The sequence below is a fragment of the Muscardinus avellanarius genome, assembly GCF_963383645.1.
Source record: "Muscardinus avellanarius genome assembly, chromosome: 6".
In the NCBI taxonomy this organism is placed as follows: domain Eukaryota; kingdom Metazoa; phylum Chordata; class Mammalia; order Rodentia; family Gliridae; genus Muscardinus; species Muscardinus avellanarius.
In genome coordinates, this window is record NC_137791.1 from 75858164 (window position 1) to 75884446 (window position 26283).

General features: G+C 34.1%; 1 protein-coding gene across 2 annotated transcripts in view; it reads left to right on the forward strand.

Moving 5' to 3' along the window:
* Positions 1–24553, forward strand: part of CNOT6L (CCR4-NOT transcription complex subunit 6 like) — a gene marked incomplete at its 3' end in the record, with an annotated part of 104146 nt that extends 79593 nt beyond the window's left edge. The window contains exons 8-12 of one of the 2 annotated variants that reach the window (XM_080697952.1): positions 1882–2036; positions 13702–13853; positions 16638–16865; positions 18936–19138; positions 24341–24553. In XM_080697952.1, the coding sequence (XP_080554078.1) occupies positions 1882–2036; positions 13702–13853; positions 16638–16865; positions 18936–19138; positions 24341–24553 (951 nt within the window). Of the gene's footprint in view, positions 1–1857; positions 2037–13701; positions 13854–16637; positions 16866–18935; positions 19139–24340 lie in introns of both variants that reach the window. The other variant, XM_080697953.1, reaches the window with a different exon arrangement.
* Between the last annotated feature and the right edge of the window lie 1730 nt (positions 24554–26283).

Genomic DNA, 26283 nt, shown 5'->3' on the forward strand with positions numbered 1-26283 from the left:
CCATGATATCAGAAGTTTGTGCCTTCTCTGGGTTCTTCCCTAGGTCACTACAAGTTCACTTAGGGTGCTCTGGATCTCGAGTCTGTGGTAATCTCTATCACCAGTATTCTTTTACTGGGTTGTAGCGTAAAGTCTCAGACCCAGGGAGTTAATCGAGGCTGTGTGAGACCATGGGGGTGCCAGGCTGAGTGTTTTTCCACAGGGAGCTGTGAATAGGGTGTGGTATCTCTTGCCACAGCTACTCCTTCACTGGGTTGGACTGCAAAATCTCAGACCCAGGGAGATTATCAAAGCTGCGCAAGTTCCTACAGGTGCAGTACTGGGATTTCTCCATTAGGGGTCGCAATTTCACTTACAGTTATTGAGTGTGCTGATCTGGTGCTGTTGTGGTGGCGGTAAACTCTGCGCCTCAGGCAATATGGCGCTGCTGCCACACCCTCTGCAGGCGTGAGTCTGGCGTATTTCTTTTTTGGTTTTGAGCTTCGTTCTGAGTCCCTGGACGACGTGATGAGCTTGGCAACTAGGAGTTTTAGATGTTCTTTGTGCTGAAAAAAGTTCTGAATTACACCCAAGTGATCCGATACTGCTCACTTCAGCTCCTTTACCTTTCTTCTCTGCAACATGGTGGGTTGTTGAGTGTGCTGATCTGGAGCTGTTGCGGGCATGGTGAACTCGATGCTGCTGCTGGTAATATGGTGCTTCTGCTGTTGCGCCCTTGGCCATGAGGCTGGTGTATTTCTTTTCTGGTTTTGATCTCCGTTCTGAGTCCCTTTTTTCTCTGGATCCTGGTTCTATGAGGCAAGATGGCACCGGCGTAGCTCCTCTGCCGCAATGTGGGTTTGTTTGTTTGTTTCTGGTCTCTGGTTGTTCTTCTAGTCTTCTTTTTCTCTGTCCCTTGTATTACAGTTTTTATTTCTCTGCTGATGGTGTTTTCTGGCTATGAAAAGTGCTGATTTTGTGGCAATAGAGATCGATTGTTAGGAGGTCTCGTAAAACACTGCTTTTCTCAGTCGCCATGTTCCCGGAAGTCTACTAAAATTCTTAGAAACAATTTATTATATGAGTATATATTAATTTTGCTTTTTTCCTAGTTGCGCATTTAGTTGCTTATAGGTTTTTGCCTTTATGAAATCATACTGTTATGAGTATGCATAAACCATTAATTTCACATTTGAGTATTTTATTTGGAAAGATTTTTTTTGTGTGTGTAGTACTGGGGTTTCTGGAAGCCCTTCTACCTCCGGGCTACACTCCCAGACCTATTTTATTTTTGGAAACAGGGTCTCCTAAGCTAGCACGGCTGGCTTTGAACCTGCGCCATCCTCCAGTCTCCGCCTCCCAAGCATGGGGATTACAAGCATGTGCTACCACGCCCGGGTTATTTTGAAAGATTTTTAAAAAATATTTTATTGGATCAATAATTATTCAGTTAAAGGATACCATTGTATTATTGGTATTCAGGTCACTGAAAACTCCATAAAAGTAGATTGTTTTGTTGATATCTATAATTTTTTGCTATCATGGTTCTAGAGGGTAAGTGGTTTTAAAAATTACCTCCTTATATATAAGTAAAACTTACTATTTGCTACCACCTGAATTCTTCATATTGAGGAAGTGAACTATATTGAAATGGACTCTAAATTAGAATTCTAGAGACTGGGGATATAATTTTACCTCCATTAATAACTAGCTGAAGATAAAATATCATGTCATCTTTGTAGTTTTTTCATGTTTCAAAAGGTATCAGTAAGGCAAGATAATTAGGTAATACCCATTATGTACATGTTTAAACCTCATGGCTTACTCATAATGTTGAATATTTTTATGTCTTAATCAGTGTTTTTTTCTTGCATGTAGATAAAAACTTTTCTTTTCTCTCAGGAAGTGGAAACAGAGCAATACTTCACACTCTTTCTGCCAGCATTGAAGGAGCGTGGATATGATGGATTTTTTTCTCCAAAGTCACGTGCCAAAATCATGTCTGAGCAGGAGAGAAAGCATGTGGATGGTTGTGCAATATTCTTCAAAACAGAAAAGTAAGTCAATGAAGCAAATAATAGTGTAAACTTAATTATCATACATTTTAAATTATCTTTGGTTTAGCTCAAATAAAAGCTATAAAGCAAGTGTATGGAAGTTATATATTTGCCGTATTTCTTAGTTTAAAATTTGCCTTATTTCTTAGTTGGAAAGGAGATTGTTAATTGTACTTTTCTTTATGCTTTTATTATAAATTGCCTTAAACTTTGGAGATGTTGAATTTTTCCAAATATTTTCATAAAGTCAAATACCTAGTGAGATTCCATAAAGTCATATTTTCATAAAGTCAAATACTTAGTGAGATTCCCATCTCAAAAAAATAAACAGGACTGGAGTTGGTGGTAGAGCATCCTGGGGTTAAATCCCAGTATTGCTAAATAAATACATAAATACATAAATCCTGTAAACTAATTAAGAAATGAATACATAGGAAACATTTAGATGCTTTTGTTTTAGTAACCTTGATTCTACTACACAGGAACACTTTGAGTTTGTGAAAACTCAAAGTGATGTCTTTAAGATTAGCAGTAAGTGATCAGGATTTTTTCCATTACTGTTGTCATTATTTTGCTAGTTGACTTTTTTTCAGAATCACTCATTTTATCAAACTTTTTATTATGTGAATTAACTATCATACATTTATACAATAATTTATTCACTAAATGTTTATTGAACATTTGTTTGTGACAAGTATTCTTTCTGGAATGGAACATACAAAGGTAAAGGAAGCATGGTTTCTAATCTCACTGGAAACTCAAGTCCAGAAGAAGAGATAGGCATACAGTATAATATGGTTCTTAAAGGTGAGATATGCATAGATAGGTAGAGGAGGACAGAAGAGAGATACAGAACTACAAAATCCAGGATTTAAGGTATTGATTAGGATTAGGAAATGGGAAATAAGATGTGTGAAATCTTACAGAGGCTGAATCCCATGGCTAATAATTTGGAGGCTGCTGTTTTTTTTTAAATGCATTTTCCAATGTACACAATATACATGGCTCAGTCTTAAACAAATGAGATTTCAGATAGGGAATTTATGGGATAAGCATATATATTATTGTGTAGCTATTTCCCAGTATTTTCCTGTTTAATCCCTATTATAACAAAGTCAATTATTTTTTTCAGTACATTGCCTTACTAGCATGGCATATTATTAATCTGTTTTTTGTGATAGTAGGGATTGAGCCCATGGATGTTCAGCCACTGAGCTGTATCCCCAGCCCTTTTTCCTTTTGTTTTGAAACAGAGTCTCTCTAAATTACCAAGGCCAACCTTCGAACAGATAATCCTTTTTTTCAGCCCTAAGTACTGAGATTTCATGCATGCCCCATTGTACCCAGCTGGCATTTATGTCAAATAGTGAACTTAAGTTATTTGGTGTACTTTTCATTTACTTGTACTAAATTTCTTGTCTTTTCCATGAATTTTTAATAAATATAAACTCACTTAGATTTTTATTTAATGCACATCCCTATAAGGTCAGAGTATATTAAATTATGTTGTTTTTATGGATTTTCAAATAAAAATTACTATGGTGTTTACTACATGCCAGGCCTTTTCTAATTATTTATAAGGATTATCTTGTTTAATTTTTAAAGCAACCCTCAGAGAAAGGTATACCATTATTTCCTCCTTTCTCATTGATGAGTAAACCAAAGCACAGGTTCAATAACTAGCCCAATGTTAACCAAGTTGTATGGTTTCTTTTTTTGGTTTTGTTTTGTTTTTTCAATACTGGGAATTGAACCCAGGGGTGTTCTACCTATTTTATTTTTTATTTTGAAACAGTGTTGCTGAATTTTCAAGAGTCTCACTAAGTTGCTAGTCTTGCTTTGAACCTGCAATTCTCCTGTTTTAACTTCTTAAGTAGTAGGAGTATGGATTTGCACTACCATGCCTGGCTAGTTTTCTGGCTTTTAATCACTGTAGTAAACCAAATCTTTAGGATTTTTGTTTACACTTCCAATATTTGAACTTCTTGTAAGGTTATGTCATTTGGAAAAGTTGCTTTGCATTTGAAATATTACCCATTCTATATACAAATGTCTTTGAAACACTGTAACTTTAGAAAAATTCTAACTTTGAGATATCAGATAACATCAAGCTCTTTTTCCATTGCCATTATTTGTTTTTTCAAGATAATGTCGAAGATTTTTATCATTCCTTTACAGTTATGAGAGGAAAAATTTACATTTACTTGATAATTTACTCTAAGTAGTGTATTGGTCAGCTGTTATGTTGCTATGACCTAAATAACTAGCAAAACCAACTTACAAAATTATTTAGGCTCCTGGCTTCAGAAGTCTGGTGCATGAATCAGCTGGCTCCAAGGCAGAAATAATCATGGCAGGTATGATGCAGAAAAGCTGCTCAACTCATGCAGCTAGAAGAACGGGGGTTGGGGGGAGGGAGGGAAAAAAGAGATAAGGGACAGATATAATCCTTAGGGCCACTTCCACAGTGAATTATCTCTTTCAGCCAAGCCCCATCTCTGAACCTTGCTGCATTAACATGCCTTCAAGATATGAGCTTTCTCAGTTCAAACTATAATAGGCAGTTAAGGATCTGAACTAATAACTATTATCTAAGAATCTTTAAATACTAGACATTTTTTGCAAATTGATTCTTGAATTACTAAAAAAGTACTATGAACAGGAGCTAAGCATGGTGGCATACATCTGTTATCTTACCTTTTCAGGTGGCTGAAGCAGGAGGATTGTAAATTCTAGGACAGCCTGGACAACTTAGTGAGATTCCCATCTCAAAAAAATAAACAGGACTGGAGTTAGTGGTGGAGCATCCTGGGGTTAAATCCCAGTATTGCTAAATAAATACATAAATACATAAATCCTGTAAACTAATTAAGAAATGAGTACATAGGAAACATTTAGATGCTTTTGTTTTAGTAACCTTGATTCTACTACACAGGAACACTTTGAATGATACATTATTTCATTTTACCTCTTGTGAGTTTTCCTGGAATGTCAAGACTATATTGCTATCATAGAAATACCACCCTTATTCCAGTACCAAATGATATTAGCTAACTTATTCAGTACCAAATTGTTCAGACTATAACACAAAGTATACTACCTGTCTTTATTCTTTCTTTAGATTGGAGTGATAACATAATGCAATGAAAAGAATATAAAGCCAGGTGTTTCTCCTATTTATTTAAATACATAATTTTGAATGGGCCACTTTTCTTGACCTGATTTATTTACATAGTCTTAGCTTGTTAACATTTTTTATGTTGTTTACAAAACTGACAAAGTCAAAAGAATAACTATAGGAGAGCATGTTGACTCTTGTGGATTCACAAAGACTCATTCTTCTCAAATGATAGTATCTGATAATCTTGTTTTCATTGATTACTGTTTAACCCTGCATGGGAAATAGGGGTATAAAGTAAGTAATTATATAAGTGGAAACTATAATAACTATATTGTAACAAACTTCTTACTCATCATGATGAATGGATAGAGTATTTGCTTAGTAAAGGGTAGGACAGATTGCTAAAATATTCAGAGAATTAGGATACAATAAAATATTGTAGTTTAATTTTTTTTTCAAGACCCAGGACCTCGAACATGCCAAGCATATGCTCTACCATTGAGCTACAGTCCAGCCCATCTAGTTTAATATTGGGGGGAACCTAATAGGAACTTCAGCATTTGGCATAATTTTTTGGTCCTCATTATGAACATTATTTTTGATAGTTACATACATAGCTATACCAGAAAATATAATTTTAATTAATAAAATGCCAGAAATGAACTTTGATTTATATTTGTCCTTGATCTCAAGTATTATCTATAAATCTAAGCATTTTATGAAATGCATATATATACATACACACAAGTGTGTGTTGAAACTTGACTATAGACAGGTTTTTTTATTTAAGATTCAGAATTTAAATTATTTTTGCCATGTTTCATTCTATAGACTTCACTGTTAATAGAAATGAGGTCTTGGAGCCAGATGTACAACTTAAAGAAATACAAAATGGGAAAAAATGGAAATGAAACTAGATCTAGATACTAGAATTACCTGCTTGCTGTTCCTGAGGTTAGCAGTTCTGATCATCTGATCATACTTTATTTTAAATCAAGGAGAAAGGGAAAGATGAGAACAGCAATTTATAACAGTGTGGCCACTACACTGTGAAGAAGCACTCTCGTCATAGGATTGGGAACTTAGGTTGTCATGGTACTTAGCCCTTGCTGTATTGCTTCACTTTCTAACCTGCTTCCAGTCTGAGTTCCAGGTAAGGCCAAGTCCTTGTTTTTTCTTCGTATTATCTGAGGTAGCTTTGTGCTTCAAAAGAGGACATTTAGAAATTATAGATAGTATCATTCTAAAATATTATAGTGTCTTTCCAAAATAACTGTTGTGATATTTCTAAATGGCTGTCAGTTATTTCCACTGTCATAGGGAATGATTGCATTTAGAACTTGTCTATGTGATGTTTGAAACATAAGATGTGATGTTCTCATTAACTGAAGATGAAACATAAAATCTCTTCATGCCACAGTTTCTTTACCCTTCAAATATGGATCATAATAACTGCTTCATCATAACTTCAGAGATTTCTTATGGGGAAAAATGGTAAAGAAAGTGGGAGTGCCTTAATTGGTCAAAAAAATTGTGTAACAGGAGGCTGAGACCAAGGATTGCGGATTGTGGACAGCCTCAGCTACTTAGGCTCTCCACAACTTGGTGAGACCCTGTTTCAAAATAAAGAATAAAAAACAAGGCAGGGGGTGTAGCTTGGAGGTTGAATGCCCCTGGGTTCCATCCCCAGACCTGAAAAAAAAAAAAAAAGCACAAATTTAGGATGATGTTTATCTACTTATCTTCCCTATTTATCGTCTTTGCCTTTTCTAGTACTTAAAGGAACCCAACAACAACATCTCTGTATGTAATTGTTACTATCTATAGTAAGAACTACTATATGGTTTGATTTTAGGAGTACAGAGATATGATCCAGAAAAGGAAGGTCTAAGTTAACTTTTGGGTAATCATACTGTCTTCTTGACTGTTTGCTGCATTATCCCTTTTTGTGGGAAGTAATTTTACTTAAGTCCTACAGATTGTTTTAGTTATTCATAGTTGGTGTTCACTGTCCTTTCTCTAGCTAGAAGGAGCTATATATCTATATAGTAATCACATGATAGCCCATAAAATTACTTTTAAACCACAGATTGGTAAGAAATCAAGTTATTTCTTTGTTTGAAGGCTTGTTTTGGATATTTTTCTAGCATATGAAATATTCAACCTAATATTTGTTCTCATGTAAAAAGGGGTTTTTGTTTTCTTTGGTTTTTGGTTATATCAATCTTCATAATACATGTCCTTTCTTACACCCATTAGAGCTTCTGTTTAGATTTTTCTAAAAGGTGAATGTACAGAAAATTTCTTAGAATAAAATGAAAGAAGATAGTAGCAGGAACAATGCTTAGGGCATCTCTATACCAGTCACAGAGTACAAGTGATAAATTAATTCTAAATACTAAATTAGCACAAGTTTAAGATCTTAAATATTACAAAAGCTTCATGGCCTGGGTTAATTACTAGGAAGTAGCCATAAACTGGTGTGTTTTATTAAAAAGAAACAGCTAACAGAATGGAAGAAGATCTATATATTTCAGAGTGCTTTCTTGTATGGAAATTTGTGAGACAGAAAGTAGAAGCAGAGTAGAATATATTTAGTTGGGTGTGGAAGAGAAACTAAGAAGGTAGTACTTTTAATGTAGTATTCATAGAATATGGATAATTATTTAATTTATAAAATGAACTACAAATACATATTATGAAATAAACACAGAAAGATGATAAATTGTATAATATAGCTATCAGAAGCAATACTTGAAATCAGTGTTATTAAAATAAAATTTTAAAATGCAGTGTAAACTTGCCTCAACATTGTAAAGGCAGTATGAGATAAGTCCAAAGCCAACATCATACTGAATGGGGACAATTAGGAACAAGACAAGGGTGCCCACTTTCACCACTCCTAGTCAGAAATAGGAAATCTTAGCCAGAGGAATTAGGCAAGAGAAGAAATTAAAGGGATACAAAAAGGGAAAGAGGAATTGAAATGATCCCTGTTTTCAGATGACATGATCCTATACTTAGAAGATGCCAAAAACTCAACCAGAAGACTTACAGAACTGATAACACAAATTCAACAAAAGTATCTGGGTACAGAATCAACTTATAAAAATTAATAGACTTTTTATATAGCAACCACAAATCCAATGAAAAGGAAATTCAGAAAACAATTTCATTCAAAATCAAAACCAAACAAAAAACTTAGGAATAAATCAAACCAAGAAGATGAGAGACCTCTACAATGAAAATTATAGAATTCTTAAGAAATTGAAGAAGACCTTAGAAGATAGAAAGATCTCCCATGTTCTTGGATAGGTAGAATAAATATTGTTAAAATGGCCACACTATCAAAAGCAATCTATTGTATATATAATCCTTTCAGTCTGTTGACACATTCTTCACAGAGTTAGGGGGAAAAATGGACCTAAAGACTCAGAATAGCTAAAACAGTCCTGAACAATAAGAACCATGCTTAAGACATCATAGTACCTGATTTCAAATTATACTACAGAACTACATTAACAGAACCAGCATAGTATTGGCGTAAAAACAGGTGCATAGATCAGTGGAATAGAATAGAAGATACAGAGGGAAATTCTGTCACATATAGCCAGTTGATTGTTGACAGAGGAGCCAAATATTTATGCTAGAGAAAAGATAGTCTTTTCAACAAATGGTTTTGGAAAATCTGGATCTTCATATGTAGAAAAAAAGATCTCTCTTTTTTACCATTGTACAAAAGTCAATACAAAATGGATTAAAGACCTAAAAATTAGACCAGAAATTTATTAGTTATTAGAAGAAAACATAGGACCAACTCTACAACACATAGGCACTAGTAGAGACTTTGTCAATAGGATTCCTAAAATTCAGGGAATCAATAAGGGGGATGGCATCAAATTAAAAAGGCTGTGCAGCAGAGAAAATAAAAGTCAGAAGAGAGAGCCTACAGAATGGGAGAAAATCTTTACCAGCTAATCTTTCTTTAGAGGACTAATATGTAGAATATATTAAGAACTCAAATATAACACTAAGATAATAAACCAGTCAAAAAATGGGCAATTGAACTGAATAATCACTTCTCAAATGAAATGCAAATGTCTAACAAATATGTGAAAAATGTTCAGCACCTTTAACAGGGAAATGCAAATTAAAACTACACTGAGATTCTATCTTACTTCAATTAGAATGGCAATCATCAAAAATACAAAATAATAAATGCTGATGAGGTTGTGGGGAATAGAAACTCTTACACATGAAATGTGGGATTATAAATTATCACAACCACTAAGGATATCAGTATGGAGGTTCCTCAAAAGACTAGGAAGAGAACCATCATATGACCCAGTTTTACCACTCCTTGATGTCTTTCCAAAAGAATTAAAGTAAAAATACTATAGTGATACATGTGTACCCATTTTTATAGCAGCATATTTCATGGTAAATAAGTTATGGAACAAACCTAGGTGTCTCTCAATACATGACAGAAAATGTGGCATTTGGGAGTAGTGGCACCCACTTGTAATCCCAATACTTAGGTTGAAAAAGGATTGCAGGTTTGCAGCCAGCCTCAGCTACTTAACAAGGCCCTCTGTAACTTTAGTGATTCATGGCCCTGTTTAAAAAGTAAAATAGGGTTTGGAGGTGTAGCTCAGAGGTAGAATACCTCTGGGTTTGTCCCCAGTATCACAAAAGAAAAAAAAAAAATAGCAGATACACACAATGGGACTTCACTCAGCCATAAAGAACAGCAAAGTTATGTCATTTGCAGGAAAATGGATGGAACTAGATAATATGCCAAGTGAGACCAGCCAGTCTCAGGAAGTGAAGGGTCAGGTTTATTCTCTAATGTGGAAGCTAGAGAGAAAATAGGAAACAAAGGGGACTTCAGATAAAAGAGAGACTAGTAGAATAGTGGAAAGGGGAGAGAGGGAAGGAGAAAAATGAGGTTTACGGAAGGGAACAGTTCAAACAATGTTATGTCTATATATAGGGAGGGAGAAGAGGAGAGTGGGATGGGATACAGGAAGAATTACACCAGGGGATATACATGTACTTTTATACATGTATATAACACTTTGAGTCTCCGTATTTTGTATAGTTACAATGCATCAATAAAACCATAAATTTAAACCAGAGTAGCTTTTTTTCCCTACAAAAGGAAGACAGGAAGCTAGAGAGAGACTGAGGAGAGGGGATAAGCTTGCTCTTTCATGTCACTCCTTTTATGAGAATGACCAGAGTCCTCTTAAGAACTACCTTCATCTCTTCTTTTTCTTTTTTCTTTGTGTGTGTGTGTGTGTGTGTGTGTGTGTGTGTGTGTGTGTGTGTGTGTGTTGGTATGAGTACTAGGGGTGGAACCCAGGTGTTTTCTACCTCTGGGCTATCCTCCCAGACCTATTTTATGTTTATTCGGAAACAGGGTCTCACTAAGTTGCTGAGAGCCTCACTAAATAGCTGAAGCGTGGCTTTGAACCTGCATGATTCTCCTGTCTCAGCTTCCCAAGCGCTGGGATTTCAAGCGTGCACCACCACGCCTGGCTTAATCTCTTTGAGAGCAGTTTCCTCACTGACCTCCCACTAGATTCTACTTCTCAACATCACCACACTGGAGACCAAGCCTCCAACACATGAACTCTTGGGGGAGAAACCACTTCTAAACCATATCAGTTGTTCATATCAAATGAACAACTGTGGGTGGTTTTTGTTGTTCTTTTGGTACTGGGGATTGAACCCAGTGACATCCTACCTCCAAGTTATTTATACCCCAACCCTTCTATGTTTTTTGAAACACAGTCTTGCTAGGTTGCTGAGACTCTCACTAAGTTGTGGAGCCTGGTTTCAAATCTTCAGTCCTTCTGTCTCAGCCCCCAAATACTGGGATTTTAAATGTATGCCACCATACCCAGCTTGAACAACTGTCTTCACATCATATCTCATATAAAGAGTTGATTCTTTTTTTTGGGGGGGTAGCTTTGGGAGTAGAAGAACATTAACATCTATTATCACATAAAGTGTCACATGGAAAAGAAATTAGATTTATTTTGTTACTTTAAAGAAAAGATTTAATTCTAAGTTTGGTGGAGAAAATGTAAAAAAGATACAGAAAAGAAAATTTTAATAAAGACATTTCTAATAAAATTTTCTTCTCTACTTTCCCCTAAAAAAAGAATGATCTAAATTTAGTAGAAATAAAATTATTCTAAAATAAAAATATTTTAAGTAGGATTATTAGACATTCATGTAGAACTCAAATTTCATAAATAATTCATAGTTCTGTTAGTATTTATAAAATATTTTAAGTTAATAATTACACTAATTTTAAAATGTTCACTCAAATATTTCAGATATCACATTTTAACACTTTGGAAATCACTGACATGTTCTTCATGTGTTGCTTAGTTGACCTGTTTTTGTGTAGACTTCTAATTCATGTTTCTGCCTTCCTGTTTGGTTTTTCTGTGTACTAGATGAATTATTTACTGCTTGTTTTTGTGTATCTATGTGAAACAGGATTTTTAGAAATACTTTGAAACCAAAACAAAATATGTAGATCAGCTGGATACTGATATAAGACTATAATTATCATATATACTTTTCTGATTTCAAGTTTTTATTCATCAATACAGGTTGGTTGCTTTCAATGATTGATTTATTCTAAAAGTGCTGCTTTGATTATAACATATATGGGAATCTCACTATAAATTGTTTGCAAAAGGTATGCCACTGCTTAAAAATTTTTGAAGAAGCCGGGTGTGATGGTGCATGCCTGTAATCTGAGTATTTGGAGACTGAGACAGGAGGATTGTAGATTTGAGACCAGCCTCAGCAACTTAGTGATTTGGCAACCTAGTGAGACCCTGTTTCAAAACAAAAATATAAAAAGGGCCAGGGTTGTAGCTTGGAGGTAGGATGCCCTTGGGTTCAATCTTTAGTTAAAAAACGAAAAGAAAAATGCTTGAAGTCTGATAAAGTCAGTTCTCTCCCTCTCCCTCTCCCTCTCCCTCTCCCTCTCCCTCTCCCCCTCCCCCTCCCCCTCCCTTTCCCTCTCCCCCCCTCCCCCCCTCTCTCGTCTTATCTCTCTCTCTTATACACACGCTCGCGCGTGTACACACACATATATGTGATTCAGTATATATATTGAATCTTTGATTTTTATTTCTCTTTCCCTGGTCCATTCAAACAACCTAAACTTTTTGTAAGTAGTCTTCTAATTCCCATTTTGACCCTTGTAATCTATTTTCTACAGAGCAGTTAGTGTGAACTTTAAAAACCTAAATCAATATCTTTGATAATTTAGCATACCTTTGCTTGGAAGTTTTTGTTTCTATTCCTCTCATCTCTAGCATCATTTCGTATTACTCTTTCAATCTTTTGTAACCCATAAACTTACTAAGTTATTTGCTATTTAAGGACGTATGCCTCTCTTCTATCTAGAATGCTATTAATCGCCTTCTTCACCTTAATATCTCTTTGACTTTAGTGTTTTGGCTTAAAGACCACCATTTTGAAATAAATAGAAAATGTGCTCAGTTTAAGAACTCTATGTTAGAAATAGGCAAAAGCATATCTGAGGAGGGAGTATTGTTTCATCTAGCACAGCAAACTGTAGCTTTTAGTTTATATTTTTGAAGATATATGTACTGATTCTACTTTCAAACAAGGAGGAAGGTGGGGTGGGCACTGTTAAAGTAGAGATCTCTTTACTTAACACTGAGTAAAAAATAGTGTGTAATTAGTTTTGGTCCTTCATAAGTATTTCACAAAATTAATGACTTTGGGTTGAAAGATTAAATGGCTTGACCAACTGCTTTTAAATGTCAACAGTGGAATAATTATTTGAATTCTACAACTCTGTAGTACTTGATAATTTGGCATTAAGGAAGGAAAATGCTAAGTGAAGCTTTAATCATAAAGAGAGCTATTTCTTTATATTTCAGAATGTTTTTCTGAACACTTAAGCCTATTATAGCTTTCAAGTAAAAGCCAGATGGAAAAATCTGTTCCTTCTTAGCTGAAATAAAGTCTCTGTTTCTGTGTTTTCTTGACAAATTTCTTGATGTGGTGGGAATAAAACTGGGAATAAAGTAGATAGGTTTTATTTTGTTCTTTCTCAGTAACTTGCTGTCTCAGTTAAAATTGTGTATACCTTTAAATATCAGAAAATAAGAACAGTAACTTAGCTAAGTGGGAGAAGGATCATTTTCTCACACAAGTTTAGAAATAGGCAGTCCAGAACTAATTCTGGTGCTTCATCATGGTTGTGAAGATTATTATCCTCCAGGCTCTAGTTGGAAAGTGCAGATATGTAAAAGGATAAAGGGGTATATATGCCATCTTTGCTAGGTTGTGCCTCCAAGAAAATCTTTATAGACACTAGACTTCGTTATGTTTCAGTGGCCAGAACTGTTATCACTTGGCTACTTGTAGCTAGAAAATGGCAACATGATGAATGGTGTCTATCTTGTGCCACCTTCACTAATGCCTTTTAACATGATATTCTAATTACCAAAATAATCATAAATAATTTGTTGTATATTATAGATTTACATTGGTGCAGAAGCATACAGTGGAATTTAACCAGGTGGCAATGGCTAATTCAGATGGATCCGAAGCTATGCTGAACAGAGTGATGACAAAAGATAACATTGGTGTTGCTGTTGTACTAGAGGTCCACAAAGAACTATTTGGAGCAGGTGAGTACAATTTAAAATACTCTTATTAAGCCGGGTGTGGTGGCCCATGCTTGTAATTCAGTACTTGGGGGGCTGAGACAAGAGGATCACAGGTTTGAGGACAGCCTTAGCAAGTAGTGAGATTTATCAACCTAGAGAGACCCTGATTCAAAATAAAAATAAAACAGGATTGGGGGTATAGTTCAGAGGTAAAATGCCCCTGGTTTCAATCCCCAATACCAAAATAAAATGCTCAAATGCTCTTCTTAAAAAAAAAAAAAAAATGCCACCCAAATTTTCTTGATGCAAACAAATGCAGAGGATCTTGCTGTTATTTATCACAAAGTTATCTTCTTTTAAGGAAAGTTGCTTGAGGTGGGCAGGAAAATAGCACTAATTATATAAAGCATCATATATTTCTTGTTTTTTTTTTAAGATATTCTGTGGTCTCACTATTTTTTACTTAACAGTATATATAAACTCTTTTTAATATGCTATCAATTCAATAAGGTTCTGTGAAGTAGAGAATATTTTGGTTAGGCTGAATTTATAAATTATAATAACTTAGGCTTCTTTTGAACCGTATTTTTAGCTTGGCTGTGAATCTTGTCTCTGAGGTTAAATACGTGGCACGTTTTCTTTAATTTCTTTGTTATATCTCACTCATTGTTAGGATAAGAGCATGATCTTTTACATGGGATTTTTCTTTAGCTTTTTAGGTTATTTATAGCTTCCTTTAGTGTCAGAAATTTATTATGTACTTTGTATTATTTAGGCCTTTGTTTTACCCTTTTTACTGCCTGCCTTTGAGCATGTTATTGTTTGCGCAGTATATTTTAAGCAAGAGCAAGGAGGAGGTGAGGCTATACCAGGGCTCTATTTTTCCCTTGTACTTTTGGAAGAAGGAAATATTTTTGTCATAAGAATTGATTTGAATTATTCAAACCATACATATGTCAAACCTCTTTCAGTTTATTCATCATCAAAAATAATCTTTGGTAAGAGTGTTTTAATGTTCTTCTCTTTTAGCCTTTCCATTTTTGTTTATTTTTTTACATGTTTTCAAATTTAATATTTAATAAATCATGTTGAAATCAGAAGTGTATATTTATTTTTATGTCCTTTCAATTCTTTTGGTAATTTTTATTCTAGTATTATAAAGATTGTTTTTTGTTTTGTTTTTTAAGTTTTACTTGCCTTTTAAATTTGCAGAAGAGTTATTCCAAATTATATAGTACTTACTTCCACTTTCTGAAATGTATACTTCTGGAAGAGGAATTTAGTAATATAAAAGTAATTATGGATCTTAGATGGAGCAAATTTTTAATATTTTATATAGTGGATATTTAATCTAGAGCCAAAGGTAGCACTATAAAACTTGTAAAAAGATAGCTTAGAAAGTTTTGGCTGCAGATATTTCTCTTATGATCAAATTACACTTAAAATGACTCCTGTCACATATAACAAGATTATTTCAGTTACTTATTTTCTCAACATTGAAGATATTTACAGCTCTGTAATATTAGAAAGAAAACTTTACCAAAATAGCAGACTTCGGTAATTTTTTTCTCCAGAGTTTTTGTTTCTGTAGAAAAATTTAAGAGGTATTTCTGTAAAGTATCAAAGAAATACTAAATTGGAATGTTCACTGACATTTGAACAGCACAAAGTATATAACGTAAAAATGAAAGACACACTCATCTCAGTCATACTCTCAAGGAATAGCTCTTGTTCATTTTTCTATATGATCCTAACATATAGAATATATGTAAATAGTTTTAAGTAGTGTCTGGTCATGCATACTAAGCTTTATATATTGCATATATTTTTAACATCTCTGTCAGTACTTAAGCTTAATTTTTAAAATTTTTAATGTATTATCCTGTCCACTATTTGAAAAATAATATGTTAATGTTTATTTTGACAATTAAAAAGCAGAATTATAGGTGGGAAAAGGATCTTAAGAGATTTTGAAGTTAAATGTATCTCATTTTTTCAAATGAACCTAAATATAAAAAGATTTAAGTGACTGACTGGCCCAATACCACTCTAAATAATTAGTAATAAAGCCAGGACTAAAAACGCAAGGGTCCGGACTTTTGAAAGCATACTACTCTCTAGTTATTGTTTATTTAGGTGGGTGACATAAGTTTTTTTGGTGGAACAAATTTACTTCTGTTTTATTTTTTATTCTTAATATAATGTTGCCGCCTTTTTTCTACTGACCTATCCCTGTTAGGCTCAGGAAATGCAAGATGAGTGAGTATTGAGCAGTAGGAAGAGTTTAAAATAAGGTTAGGTAACTCAACTGAAAACCTGCCTCACTGGATTATTGTGCTATATAAATGACAGAGACTTTCAAAATTGCCTATTTAAGGCCGGGTGTGGCAGCGCACGCTTGTAATCCCAGCACTTGGGAGGCTGAGACAGGAGAATCGCACAGGTTTGAAGCCAGCCTCAGCAACTTAGTGAGGCTTTCAGCAACTTAGTGAGACCCTGTTTCCAAATAAAATATAAAAATAGGTCTGGGAGTGTAGTCCGGGGGTAGAAAGCCTCTGGGTATCCCAGTACAGAAAAAATAATTAATTAAAAAAATTGTTTGCTTAAATTAAGAACAAGTGCAAGGCACTATAATCAAATATTATGATGTCATTCCTAACTTAGGTATGTAGAATGGGGGGGGTCAGCAAAGTTTTTCTATTAAAGGTGTAGATAGTATTTTAGGCTCTATAGGCCATATACAGTCTCAATCACAGTCCTCTCCCCCCTCCCCCGCTTTCTTTTTGTTTTTTTATTTAAATTTAGGTATGAAGCCTATTCATTCTGCAGACAAACAGCTGCTTATAGTGGCAAATGCCCACATGCATTGGGACCCAGAATATTCTGATGTGAAACTTATCCAGACCATGATGTTTGTCTCAGAGGTTAAAAACATTCTGGAGAAAGCTTCAAGTAGGCCTGGCAGCCCAACTGCAGATCCTAATTCCATCCCGCTGGTGCTATGTGCAGATCTTAACTCATTGCCAGATTCAGGTATTTATAACATAATTTCTTTCTTGCTTTAAAATTTTCTTTTAGTTTTGGTTGAAAGGCCAGCTAGCTCTTATAAGTTGAATAGAGAATTTCTCTTCTAAATTAGGAATTATACCAAGGAGAATTCCAAGGATGGGACATTAGGTAATGGAGGAAAGTTTAGTTAAGAAACTATTTCCAAAGATGTAGTCAGAGCTAAGGGAAACAAAAGAATAAATGCTGCAGTACTTTATCACTAGGGAAGTTAGAGTCTTTTGGTCACCTCTACTCTTAAAGGAAAAGGTCATGGGAATTTCCGTCAGAACTTGGAAAAAATATAAATGTGGAGAGGGCTATGTTATAGGGACAGTGGCTTTGAATTGAATGATACAATAAGGGCCTGCCAAACCAATAAGAAGGGAGTCAGGAGAAAATACACCCCTATCTTACTCTGCTCCTGTTCTTGTGATTTGTCGGTACTGTCCATTGACTAAATCCAACTGGAATCTAGTTGGGGGCTAAGATTTTGCCTTTAATACAATAAAAATTACTCTGTGGTACAGAGTACCATGGAGAAGGGTAATCTGAAGGGGTAAACAGAAAATATTCACCAAAGCTAGCTATTTAGTTTAACTTTGCCAAAGTTTCAGTGAATTTGTGAAATGATATTTGAATATTGATATTAGATATAGAAGACTGATCAAAACTCACCTAAGATTTCATACTGCTTCTTGACCTCTACTATTTTATGTCCAAACTTGTTATTTTAGATCTTTGTTAAACTTAGTTCATCTTAGATGCTGAATATCAAAAATAAGACAGTAAAGTATTTCTCTTTTGTTATTACCAAAGCATATTATAAATTTTATATATTACCATTATTAGGCTATTTTAAGTAGTCACTTAACAATAACTGTAAGCTAGGTGTCTACATTTGAATTAATTTTGAAGTTAATTAAAAAATCACCATGCTAAAAACCATATTTTTCTACTCAGAAAATACTGAAATTTTTGTAATAGAGTGTGTTTTCTGATCCATAGGCTAGTTGGTACCTTAACTATGCCCTCCTTTCTTCCTTTTTTATTTTGATTGAATTGCTCTAAAGTATGTTTTTCTCCTGTTTTATTTGGTTTCGTTTAATAAATTAGCTGTATTTGCTCACACAGCATAGTTAGCTGACTCTTTTCACACTTTTCGGATTGGATCCTAGTTCTGCCACTTACAAACTGTTCCTCATTTGTAATGAGGACAATCACTTTTTCTAACTCATAGTTTGTGGAGTTTAATTTTATAAAGTACTTAGGAAAGTACTTGGGATTTAATAAAAGCTAGATGATGATGGTTTCTTTTGAGCCATTCACAATACTGATACTGCCTTCATTACTTACTTATTCATATCTTTCTACCTGTCATTCTTGATCACAAATGGAGATGACTAATATTAGCTTTCACTAGTCATAATAAGAAGCATTTGATAATTTTTTATGCTTGCTAAATAAGTGGGAACTATATGTTTTTCAATGATGCTATTCTCTTCAACCTTTTAGACATGCTTAATATTTTTTGGCCCAGAAGTATATCTCTTTCATATAATAGGTCTTTATCATGTCAGACTGAGAAAACCATGCTGGCTCAAAATAAAGAATGACATTGTCTTTGTGATGCTAGACATTAAAATGTTGAAGATACAAAATCTGTTTTTGTTGTAAATGATTTTTACTTTTTATATTTATGTATTCCAAAGTTGTAGATTGACTGTGTAGTATGGGAAAATACTAAAGAGATAGTGACAGAATAATATCCCCCAAACACCTTAAAAGTGAAGGCATTTCTGGTAAATGCCACCCAGGTCCTAGAAATTATCTAAAGCCTGAAGAACCATGAAGAAACTGAGGATATTTCTTGGTAATCCTGATGCTTTGGTCTGAAAAGCCAATACCCTTGAATTTGATATTTTTAAAAACAAAAACCAAAAGGGCATTTTTATGTGACTCAATCTAATAAGTCACTTTGAACTTCAAAACAGATCGTAGCTATAAAGCCTTGTGTAAGGGCTAAATCTAAATGGTAGTATTCCTTTATTCTGCTAGGTGTTGTGGAATATTTAAGCAATGGAGGAGTAGCTGACAACCATAAAGACTTCAAGGAATTAAGGTACAATGAGTGTCTTATGAACTTCAGCTGCAATGGAAAGAATGGAAGCTCAGAAGGGAGAATCACACATGGCTTCCAACTTAAGAGCGCCTATGAAAATAACTTGATGCCTTACACCAATTACACCTTTGATTTCAAAGTGAGTGGCCACCTTTACACTGGTGTAGAAATTATTTCAAATGAGTATGTGGCAAAAGTACAGATTCTTTATGCATGAGTAATTTAATCTTTAACATTTTTATATTCTCATAATGTCTACTCTTAGCTACTAGCTATTATTATTGTCTTGAGAATTATTTTTTCTTTTACTTTTTTTGGTACAGGGAATTGAACCCAGGGGCATCTTATTTCTAAGATAATCCCCAGCCCTATTTTAATTTTTATTTGAAACAGTTTCACTGAATTGCAGAGGGCCTTGGTAAGTTGTGGAGGCTGGCCTTGAACCTGTGATCTTCCTTTCTCAGCCTCCCAAGTACTAGAATTACAGTTGTGCACCACCGTGCTTAGTTTGAGAATTCTTTTTGAGACTATTTGTTCAGGTTTTAAATAATACTTCTAAAATGTTTACTATGTATCAGACATTGTTTAAAGTATTTGGGTATATATTAGTAGTCAATTTTTTCCTGTCCATATCATCCCTAAATTTCAGCAAGAACCAAATAATATGTACCTAAATTTACCTTGAATGGCTATTTTATATAGTATTTATAGTATTTATATAGTTTTTTTTAGCACTTTCCATTGGTATTTATCTTTAAAATTTTCAGGTTTCTTTTAGGAATGGAATTATAGAAGTCTATGCTTAACATCTTGCCTTTTATCCATGTAGTCAAATTAATATATTTCCATGCAATAGAATACTCTGGCTTTAAAAGAAAAAAAATAGTTTTTATAAAATAAGAAAAATTAAAGGGCTCATTATATAGTCTATTCTTCAGAAAAATCTTATAAGCTTTCTATAGTTAATCTTTTTTTCAATGTATATTTTCTGATCACTGTTTACCTGTAGCTCTTCTATTACCTCTATTTGGCTTTTTGGCAATTTAGACATTTTCACTATCATGAAAAAATGCAGATGTTAGCAAGTGTTTGGTTTAAAAACTTAGAAAGGATTTAATATTAGTACCAAAGGAAATTTATAAAATTTTTTTTTTTGCACCTCTGATAATCTTTTTTCATTTTTAGTGGTTTTACTCCTTTCTAAGAAACAGGAGGAAAGAATGTCACCCATGATGCCTATGTTATTAATCAGCTTTTGTGATTAGGAAATGGACAAAAAAGTTTTAGAAGTTGAATCTAATTTAGTATTGCCACTAGTTAATTGTTTGCAGTGATCATTTTTTTTCAGTCACTCATATGCAGTGATGTGCTTTTAAAATTTAGTAACTAGCTTTGTAGAGTTTACTGATTTAAGTACTTCTGCTAAAGCAGATGTCAAGCTTGCAACATGATATCTTTGGTTACAGTGGTGAGAAGGGATACTAAGAAGGTTAGTAGTAGACAGCTCTAACATACCACTGTTTTTGTGTAAGCTTAAAGCAATACCTCCTCACCTCATTTATGACACATAGTTTGCTGTAGGTTAAATCCTATCCTTATAACTACACCTATGTATATCTTCCAGCATAACCCAGAAATCTTATATCCATAAAAGAACTGTTCAGTAATTCTACAACTATTATTGTTTTGGAATGTGTATAGTATGTATTATAAGTATATATTATTTCTTCCTGAATTTTTAAAAATTTACTCTTTCCTTGCCCATGAAGTAAAGTCAGAAACAAATCTTAGATTATTAATGTAACCCATCTGTTTCAGTCATCTTAATTGGCCTAAGTTTCTTTGTTGTTTCTTCAAAATATTTCACATGTATTAATATTTGAATCAGATCATCCTGAATTTGTATTGTCTAAAGGAGTACATTTAAAGAACCAGAAATTCCTGGCTTGTAGAGTATTTGTTTGGATGTTAAGGATGGGTGAAATAGAACAGAGTTAAAAATTGGTGGGGAAAGAGATATATATATGAAAAGGCATATATGGGAAGCTGGATAGATGGATGATGGAATGAGAAGATAAAGTGAGATGGGAAGAAAGGTTAACTAGAGGATGAATTAAGGCTTGAGTTTTTAAAAAGTTCAACTAACGACCTGCACTTTCAGGTGTATATAAAATATTTTATATAATTATTATTCTAATATTAAAGGCAATTAGTAAAAAGGGATAGGTAACATCAAATATAAAATGTCAACTGGGAGAATTACTTCTTTTTCAACAGTATTTGTAGATCCAGTAATGTAAGTTTAATAAACAGTTTAGTTCACACTGTGTGTGTGTGTGTGTGTGTGTGTGTGTGTGTGTGTGTGTGTGTGTGTGTTAGGTAGGTAGGTAGGTAGGTAGTGCTGGGGATTAAACTCAGGGGCATTCTACGCTCTGGTCTATATCCCAGTCCTATTTTATTTTTTATTTTGAGATCTCACTAAGCTGCTGAGGGCTTTGCTAGACTGTTGAGGCTAGCCTTGAACCTCTGATCCTCCTGTCTCAATCTCACAAGTGCTGGGATTACAGCCATATGCCACCATGTCTTGTAATTTCTCACACTCTTTAAAAACCAAAGCTAACATAATGCAGTTCTTTCACTTTGTTTTTATTTTTTCCTCAAATAACTTCTATAACATATACAGTATAGTCTTTACTAATATATAAAATTTATTTCTTCAGATTGTAGTCTTTTAAAAAATAAACTTTGGGTCAAAAAAGATTTAAGAATAATTAGTTGATAATATCCTTTGTGAATATAATCAAAGGAATCCTTCCCATAATATACTTATATACAAATACTTGGGCAAAATCACAGATTATCATCTTGCTAAGGATTTTGATCAGAGCTTTTACTCTGGATGTTTGAAACCAAGGAAATAATTACAAGTGACACCTCAAAATTAAATACAATATTTTTCCTGGAGTATTTAACATCTTTTTGGAACCTATGGTTGTAAAAATTTTATTACTAGAGCTGTGGGTATGATGGTGCATGCCAGTAATTCCAGGACTTAGAAGGCTGAACTAGGAGGATCACAAATTTGCAGCTAGACTCAACAATTTAGTGAGGCACTTTTAAAATAAAAAGTGCAACCGGGTGTGGTGGCGCACGCTTGGGAGGCTGAGACAGGAGGATCATGCAGGTTCGAAGCCAGCCTCAGCTGGTTTAAGAGACCCTGTTTCCAAATAAAATATAAAAAAATAGGTCTGGGAGTGTAGCCTGGAGGTAGAAGGCCCCTGGGTTCCACCCCAATACCACCAAAATAAAAAGTGCTGGGAGTGTAGGCCAGTGGTGGAGTACTCCTAGGGTCAGTCTCCAGTACCAAAAAGGAAAAAAAATTTATAAACAGCTGATGTGTATGATGGAGATATCTCTCTCTCTCTGTCTCTCTCTCTCTGTCTGTCTGTCTCTCTCTCTCTGTCTGTCTGTCTCTCTCTCTCTCTCTCTCTCTCCCTCCCTCCCTCCCTCCCTCCCTCCCTCTCCCCCTCTCTCCCTCTTTCTCTCTCTCCTGTACAGGGGATGGAACCCACGGGCATTCTACCTCCGAGCTATATCCCCAGCCCTATTTTTTATTCTTTATTTTGAAACAGGGTCTCACTGAGCTGCAAAGGGTCTCACTAAGTACCTGAGGCTGTCTGTGAACCACAATCCTCCTGTCTCAGCCTCCCAAATGCTGGGATTACAAGTGTGTGCCACGATGCCCAGCTATGATGGTACTCTTAAGAAAGTGATCTGGGTGGTTTTCATCAGCATATGTAATTGATAATATTTTATTTATGGTTTTTATTTAATTTTTAAATTATTTCCTTAGTGTTTAGTAGGAGTAAAGGGTTTTCTTAAAGGGAAGCTAAAATCTCCCTGACACTTGTTAACTCTTACTGAAATATTCTTGCAAAACTAAGCTTTAAGCAAAATGAGGGAATAATATCTTGTGATCATGTAATTTGCAAATGTTTGGATTTGAGGTATTATTGGCAGAAGTCCTTACCTGGGCCCAAGTAGATTTCTTAACTTGTGGTAAAGTAAGGCTGTGGGTAAGGTGTTTTCTCTCAGAAGAACTATTTTGGTCATCTTAGTCATATGAAAATTAGTAAATAAATGTAGTTGTTTCCAAAATTTCATAATATAAAATATTTTTATTTAATTTTTTAGTAATTCATTTCATTGTGATACCATTTAAAGTATTGGCTAGAGTTCATTATGTATTATATTTGTAAGTAGTTACTTCTTCCAGATGTAGAATTACTTCTTTCTACTTGGGTTACTCTCTCTTGATTTATGTAGGATCTGTAGAGGAACCAATTTGATTACTATCTTGTATACATAGCCTAGAACAATCAAGGCACACTGCTTTTGAGACTTACTGATCAGACAAATCACCTAGCTCTGAGCAAATACAACCAATATATATGGGCCCCTGCTAAATGACTCTTGAGGGGCCTTAATCCATGTTCAGTTTTTTATTGGTACATTATAATTATACATAATATTGGGATTCATTATGGTTAAATATTTATAGGACCATAACACAAATCTGTCTATTTTATTGCCCAGTACCACCTCCCTATTGCCTACCTTCTTCTCTCACCCTGGCTTCCTACCTTTAACTATTGTGGTTTGGTTTCTGTTTGCCCTCACCCCAACTTCTACATATGAGATAAAGCATATGACCCTTGGCTTTCTAAGCTGGCTTACTTCACTTAATAAATTCCAACCATTTTCTTGCAGATGATATAATTTTGTGCTTTTTAATGGCTGAATAAAACTCCATTGTGTATATTTACTACATTTTCTTTATTGCAGAATGATATATTTTTAGATATCCTTATGTAGCAAGATAATGCAGACCAGGATTTGTATAAATTAGTATTTTAAATTAACAGAACAGTTAACTTAATAACTAGATTATATGTTTATGTGTGTGTGTATATATATATATATATACTTATTTTGTACTTATTATAACTGAGTACAGTTTTCATAACATTTAAACTGATTTATATAAGATTCCACTAAGCCAAGTAGACCAATTTTAAATATGCCTAGACATAATCTGGTGTGTGTTGTGGTGTCTCAGCTTATTAGTATGCACATATGCAAATCTTTATGATTCAGTAGGATGCTGTGTTTCATGCAATTCCCATTGAAGATTGGAGCCTTATTTGGCTCACAGTCACATTAACAGGAACTAGAACTAAAGGTTACTTAATTACTTAGCTTTAACAAATTATGGGTTTATTTTTACAGAGTTTTTATTTTTACTAAATAGATATTTTTCTTTGTTACAATTTCTTTCCAGGGTGTGATTGACTACATTTTCTATTCCAAGACTCATATGAACGTGCTTGGTGTCCTGGGGCCTTTAGATCCTCAATGGCTGGTTGAGAACAACATCACTGGGTGTCCACACCCTCACATCCCTTCAGACCACTTCTCACTGTTAACACAACTTGAACTTCACCCTCCGCTCCTGCCTCTTGTCAATGGTGTCCATTTGCCTAACCGGAGGTAGTGGAGCACTGCCCCGCAGCGACGGGGATCTGTTGCTACGGACCTGTACAGTTGTAAATCAAAGTATGTAGGAGTGAAGTATGGCCATCCTTAAGCTGCTGCTTCAGGTTACTTTCATTATGTGTTCGCTATAATAGACTTTGTACATTTTTGTGCATATTGGTATCATTTGGCACTAGGGCTGGAACCAAAGTATTACTGTCTTTCCAAAATTTTAATTTAATGTGTTTTTAAATTGGACTTTATTCATATTATATTAGGAGTCAGTATTCATAATCAATTAAACACCAGTTTTTGAGACCCAACAACAATGTATATGTTTTTCCAAAACAAATACATTCTTTGAAATGGTTTCAAGTAAACCAATCATTTTTGTAAAAGGCAAGTTTTTAAACTATAAATAATATTTTAAATTGAATGATGGCATGCCTTGCAGGAAAAACTTTCTTGAATTTCTGCCTTTCCTTTATAACAAACCAATTTTTGGCTCCCCAAGTCATTTGCACATTAACAAAGCACTTAAAATTTGCTTGACCTGTACATAAACTACATTATAGTCTCTAGCCATACTAAGAAAATTTGAGAAATTAAAAGATGATTGCACAATATGCTTTCAAAATCAAGCATTTAATAGCACAGAACAGTTTGTACACCAAATGCTGGTTGTGTTTTGTCTTTGTTTTTTGAGGAATCAAAAACTTTATTTGTTCCCTATTAGTTATAACCTTTTTACAAATATTCTAAGCCTGTCTCTCCAGTTTATTTGTAGGAAAATAGATAATTTATACTGCCATACATCTTGAAAATAGAATTTGTTATGTTTAAAATACCCACAAAAATTAGTGTCTGGTATTTTTCATTATTCCTGTTTACCCTTCTCTCTGGTTGTACTGGAGAAAAGAAATATGATTGGTATCATTTTGGTATTAGTCAGATGTTTAAAAAATAAACTGCTAGATTAGAAAAAAAAAGCCCTGATCAAAGTTTTATAAGGGGAAAACCATACACATATTTCATGTGTTTACCAAAGTAGGTTAACTGGCTGTCGGTTTTGATTTTTTAGAAGTAACAAAGGCAAAGGACAAGAGAGAAAAGATTCATTTGGGGGGCAGTAGTTGAAAACCTTGGATTATTTTTCCTGACTCTAGCTGCCAAATGGCCATCATATGCTTTTAATCTTTGTTTCCATTGTCTGTCAGGGTTGAATTAAGAAGCTACTGGTTTATTCCCAACTGTTGATGCCTTCAGATATGTTAGAATTCTTTTTTTTTTTTTGCCCATGAGGGGCCAGTTGAAAATCTGTGATTCATGAGGCAGTGAATGTTATACCATTTTCTGGGGGAAAAAATTGGTTGGCTACTTGATGTTAATTATGGCACAGTAACAGAAAAAGGTTGTGTCTGTGTTTTTAAGTTTTTCTTTATTCTGCTTTTTTGCTGCTATAAGAGTTTTCTGAAATTTATATTTTAAACTTTTCATGCACTTTACTGTTTCTAGTCTCAAAATGTGATATTTTTAATAAACAAAATTTTCCATTATGTGAATGAAATTTTAAAAGAAAATAGCCTATATTTGTGTCTCACTAATATATAAAGTACAAGTCAAATTTAAATTATTAGTTTTAAATATATACAATTTGTCTCCTCTTTCAAACCTGACACCTAAGGCTGTTTTATTACTCTCAAATGATGCATTTCCTTTGGTTGTTTTATACTAAATTCTTCCACAGTA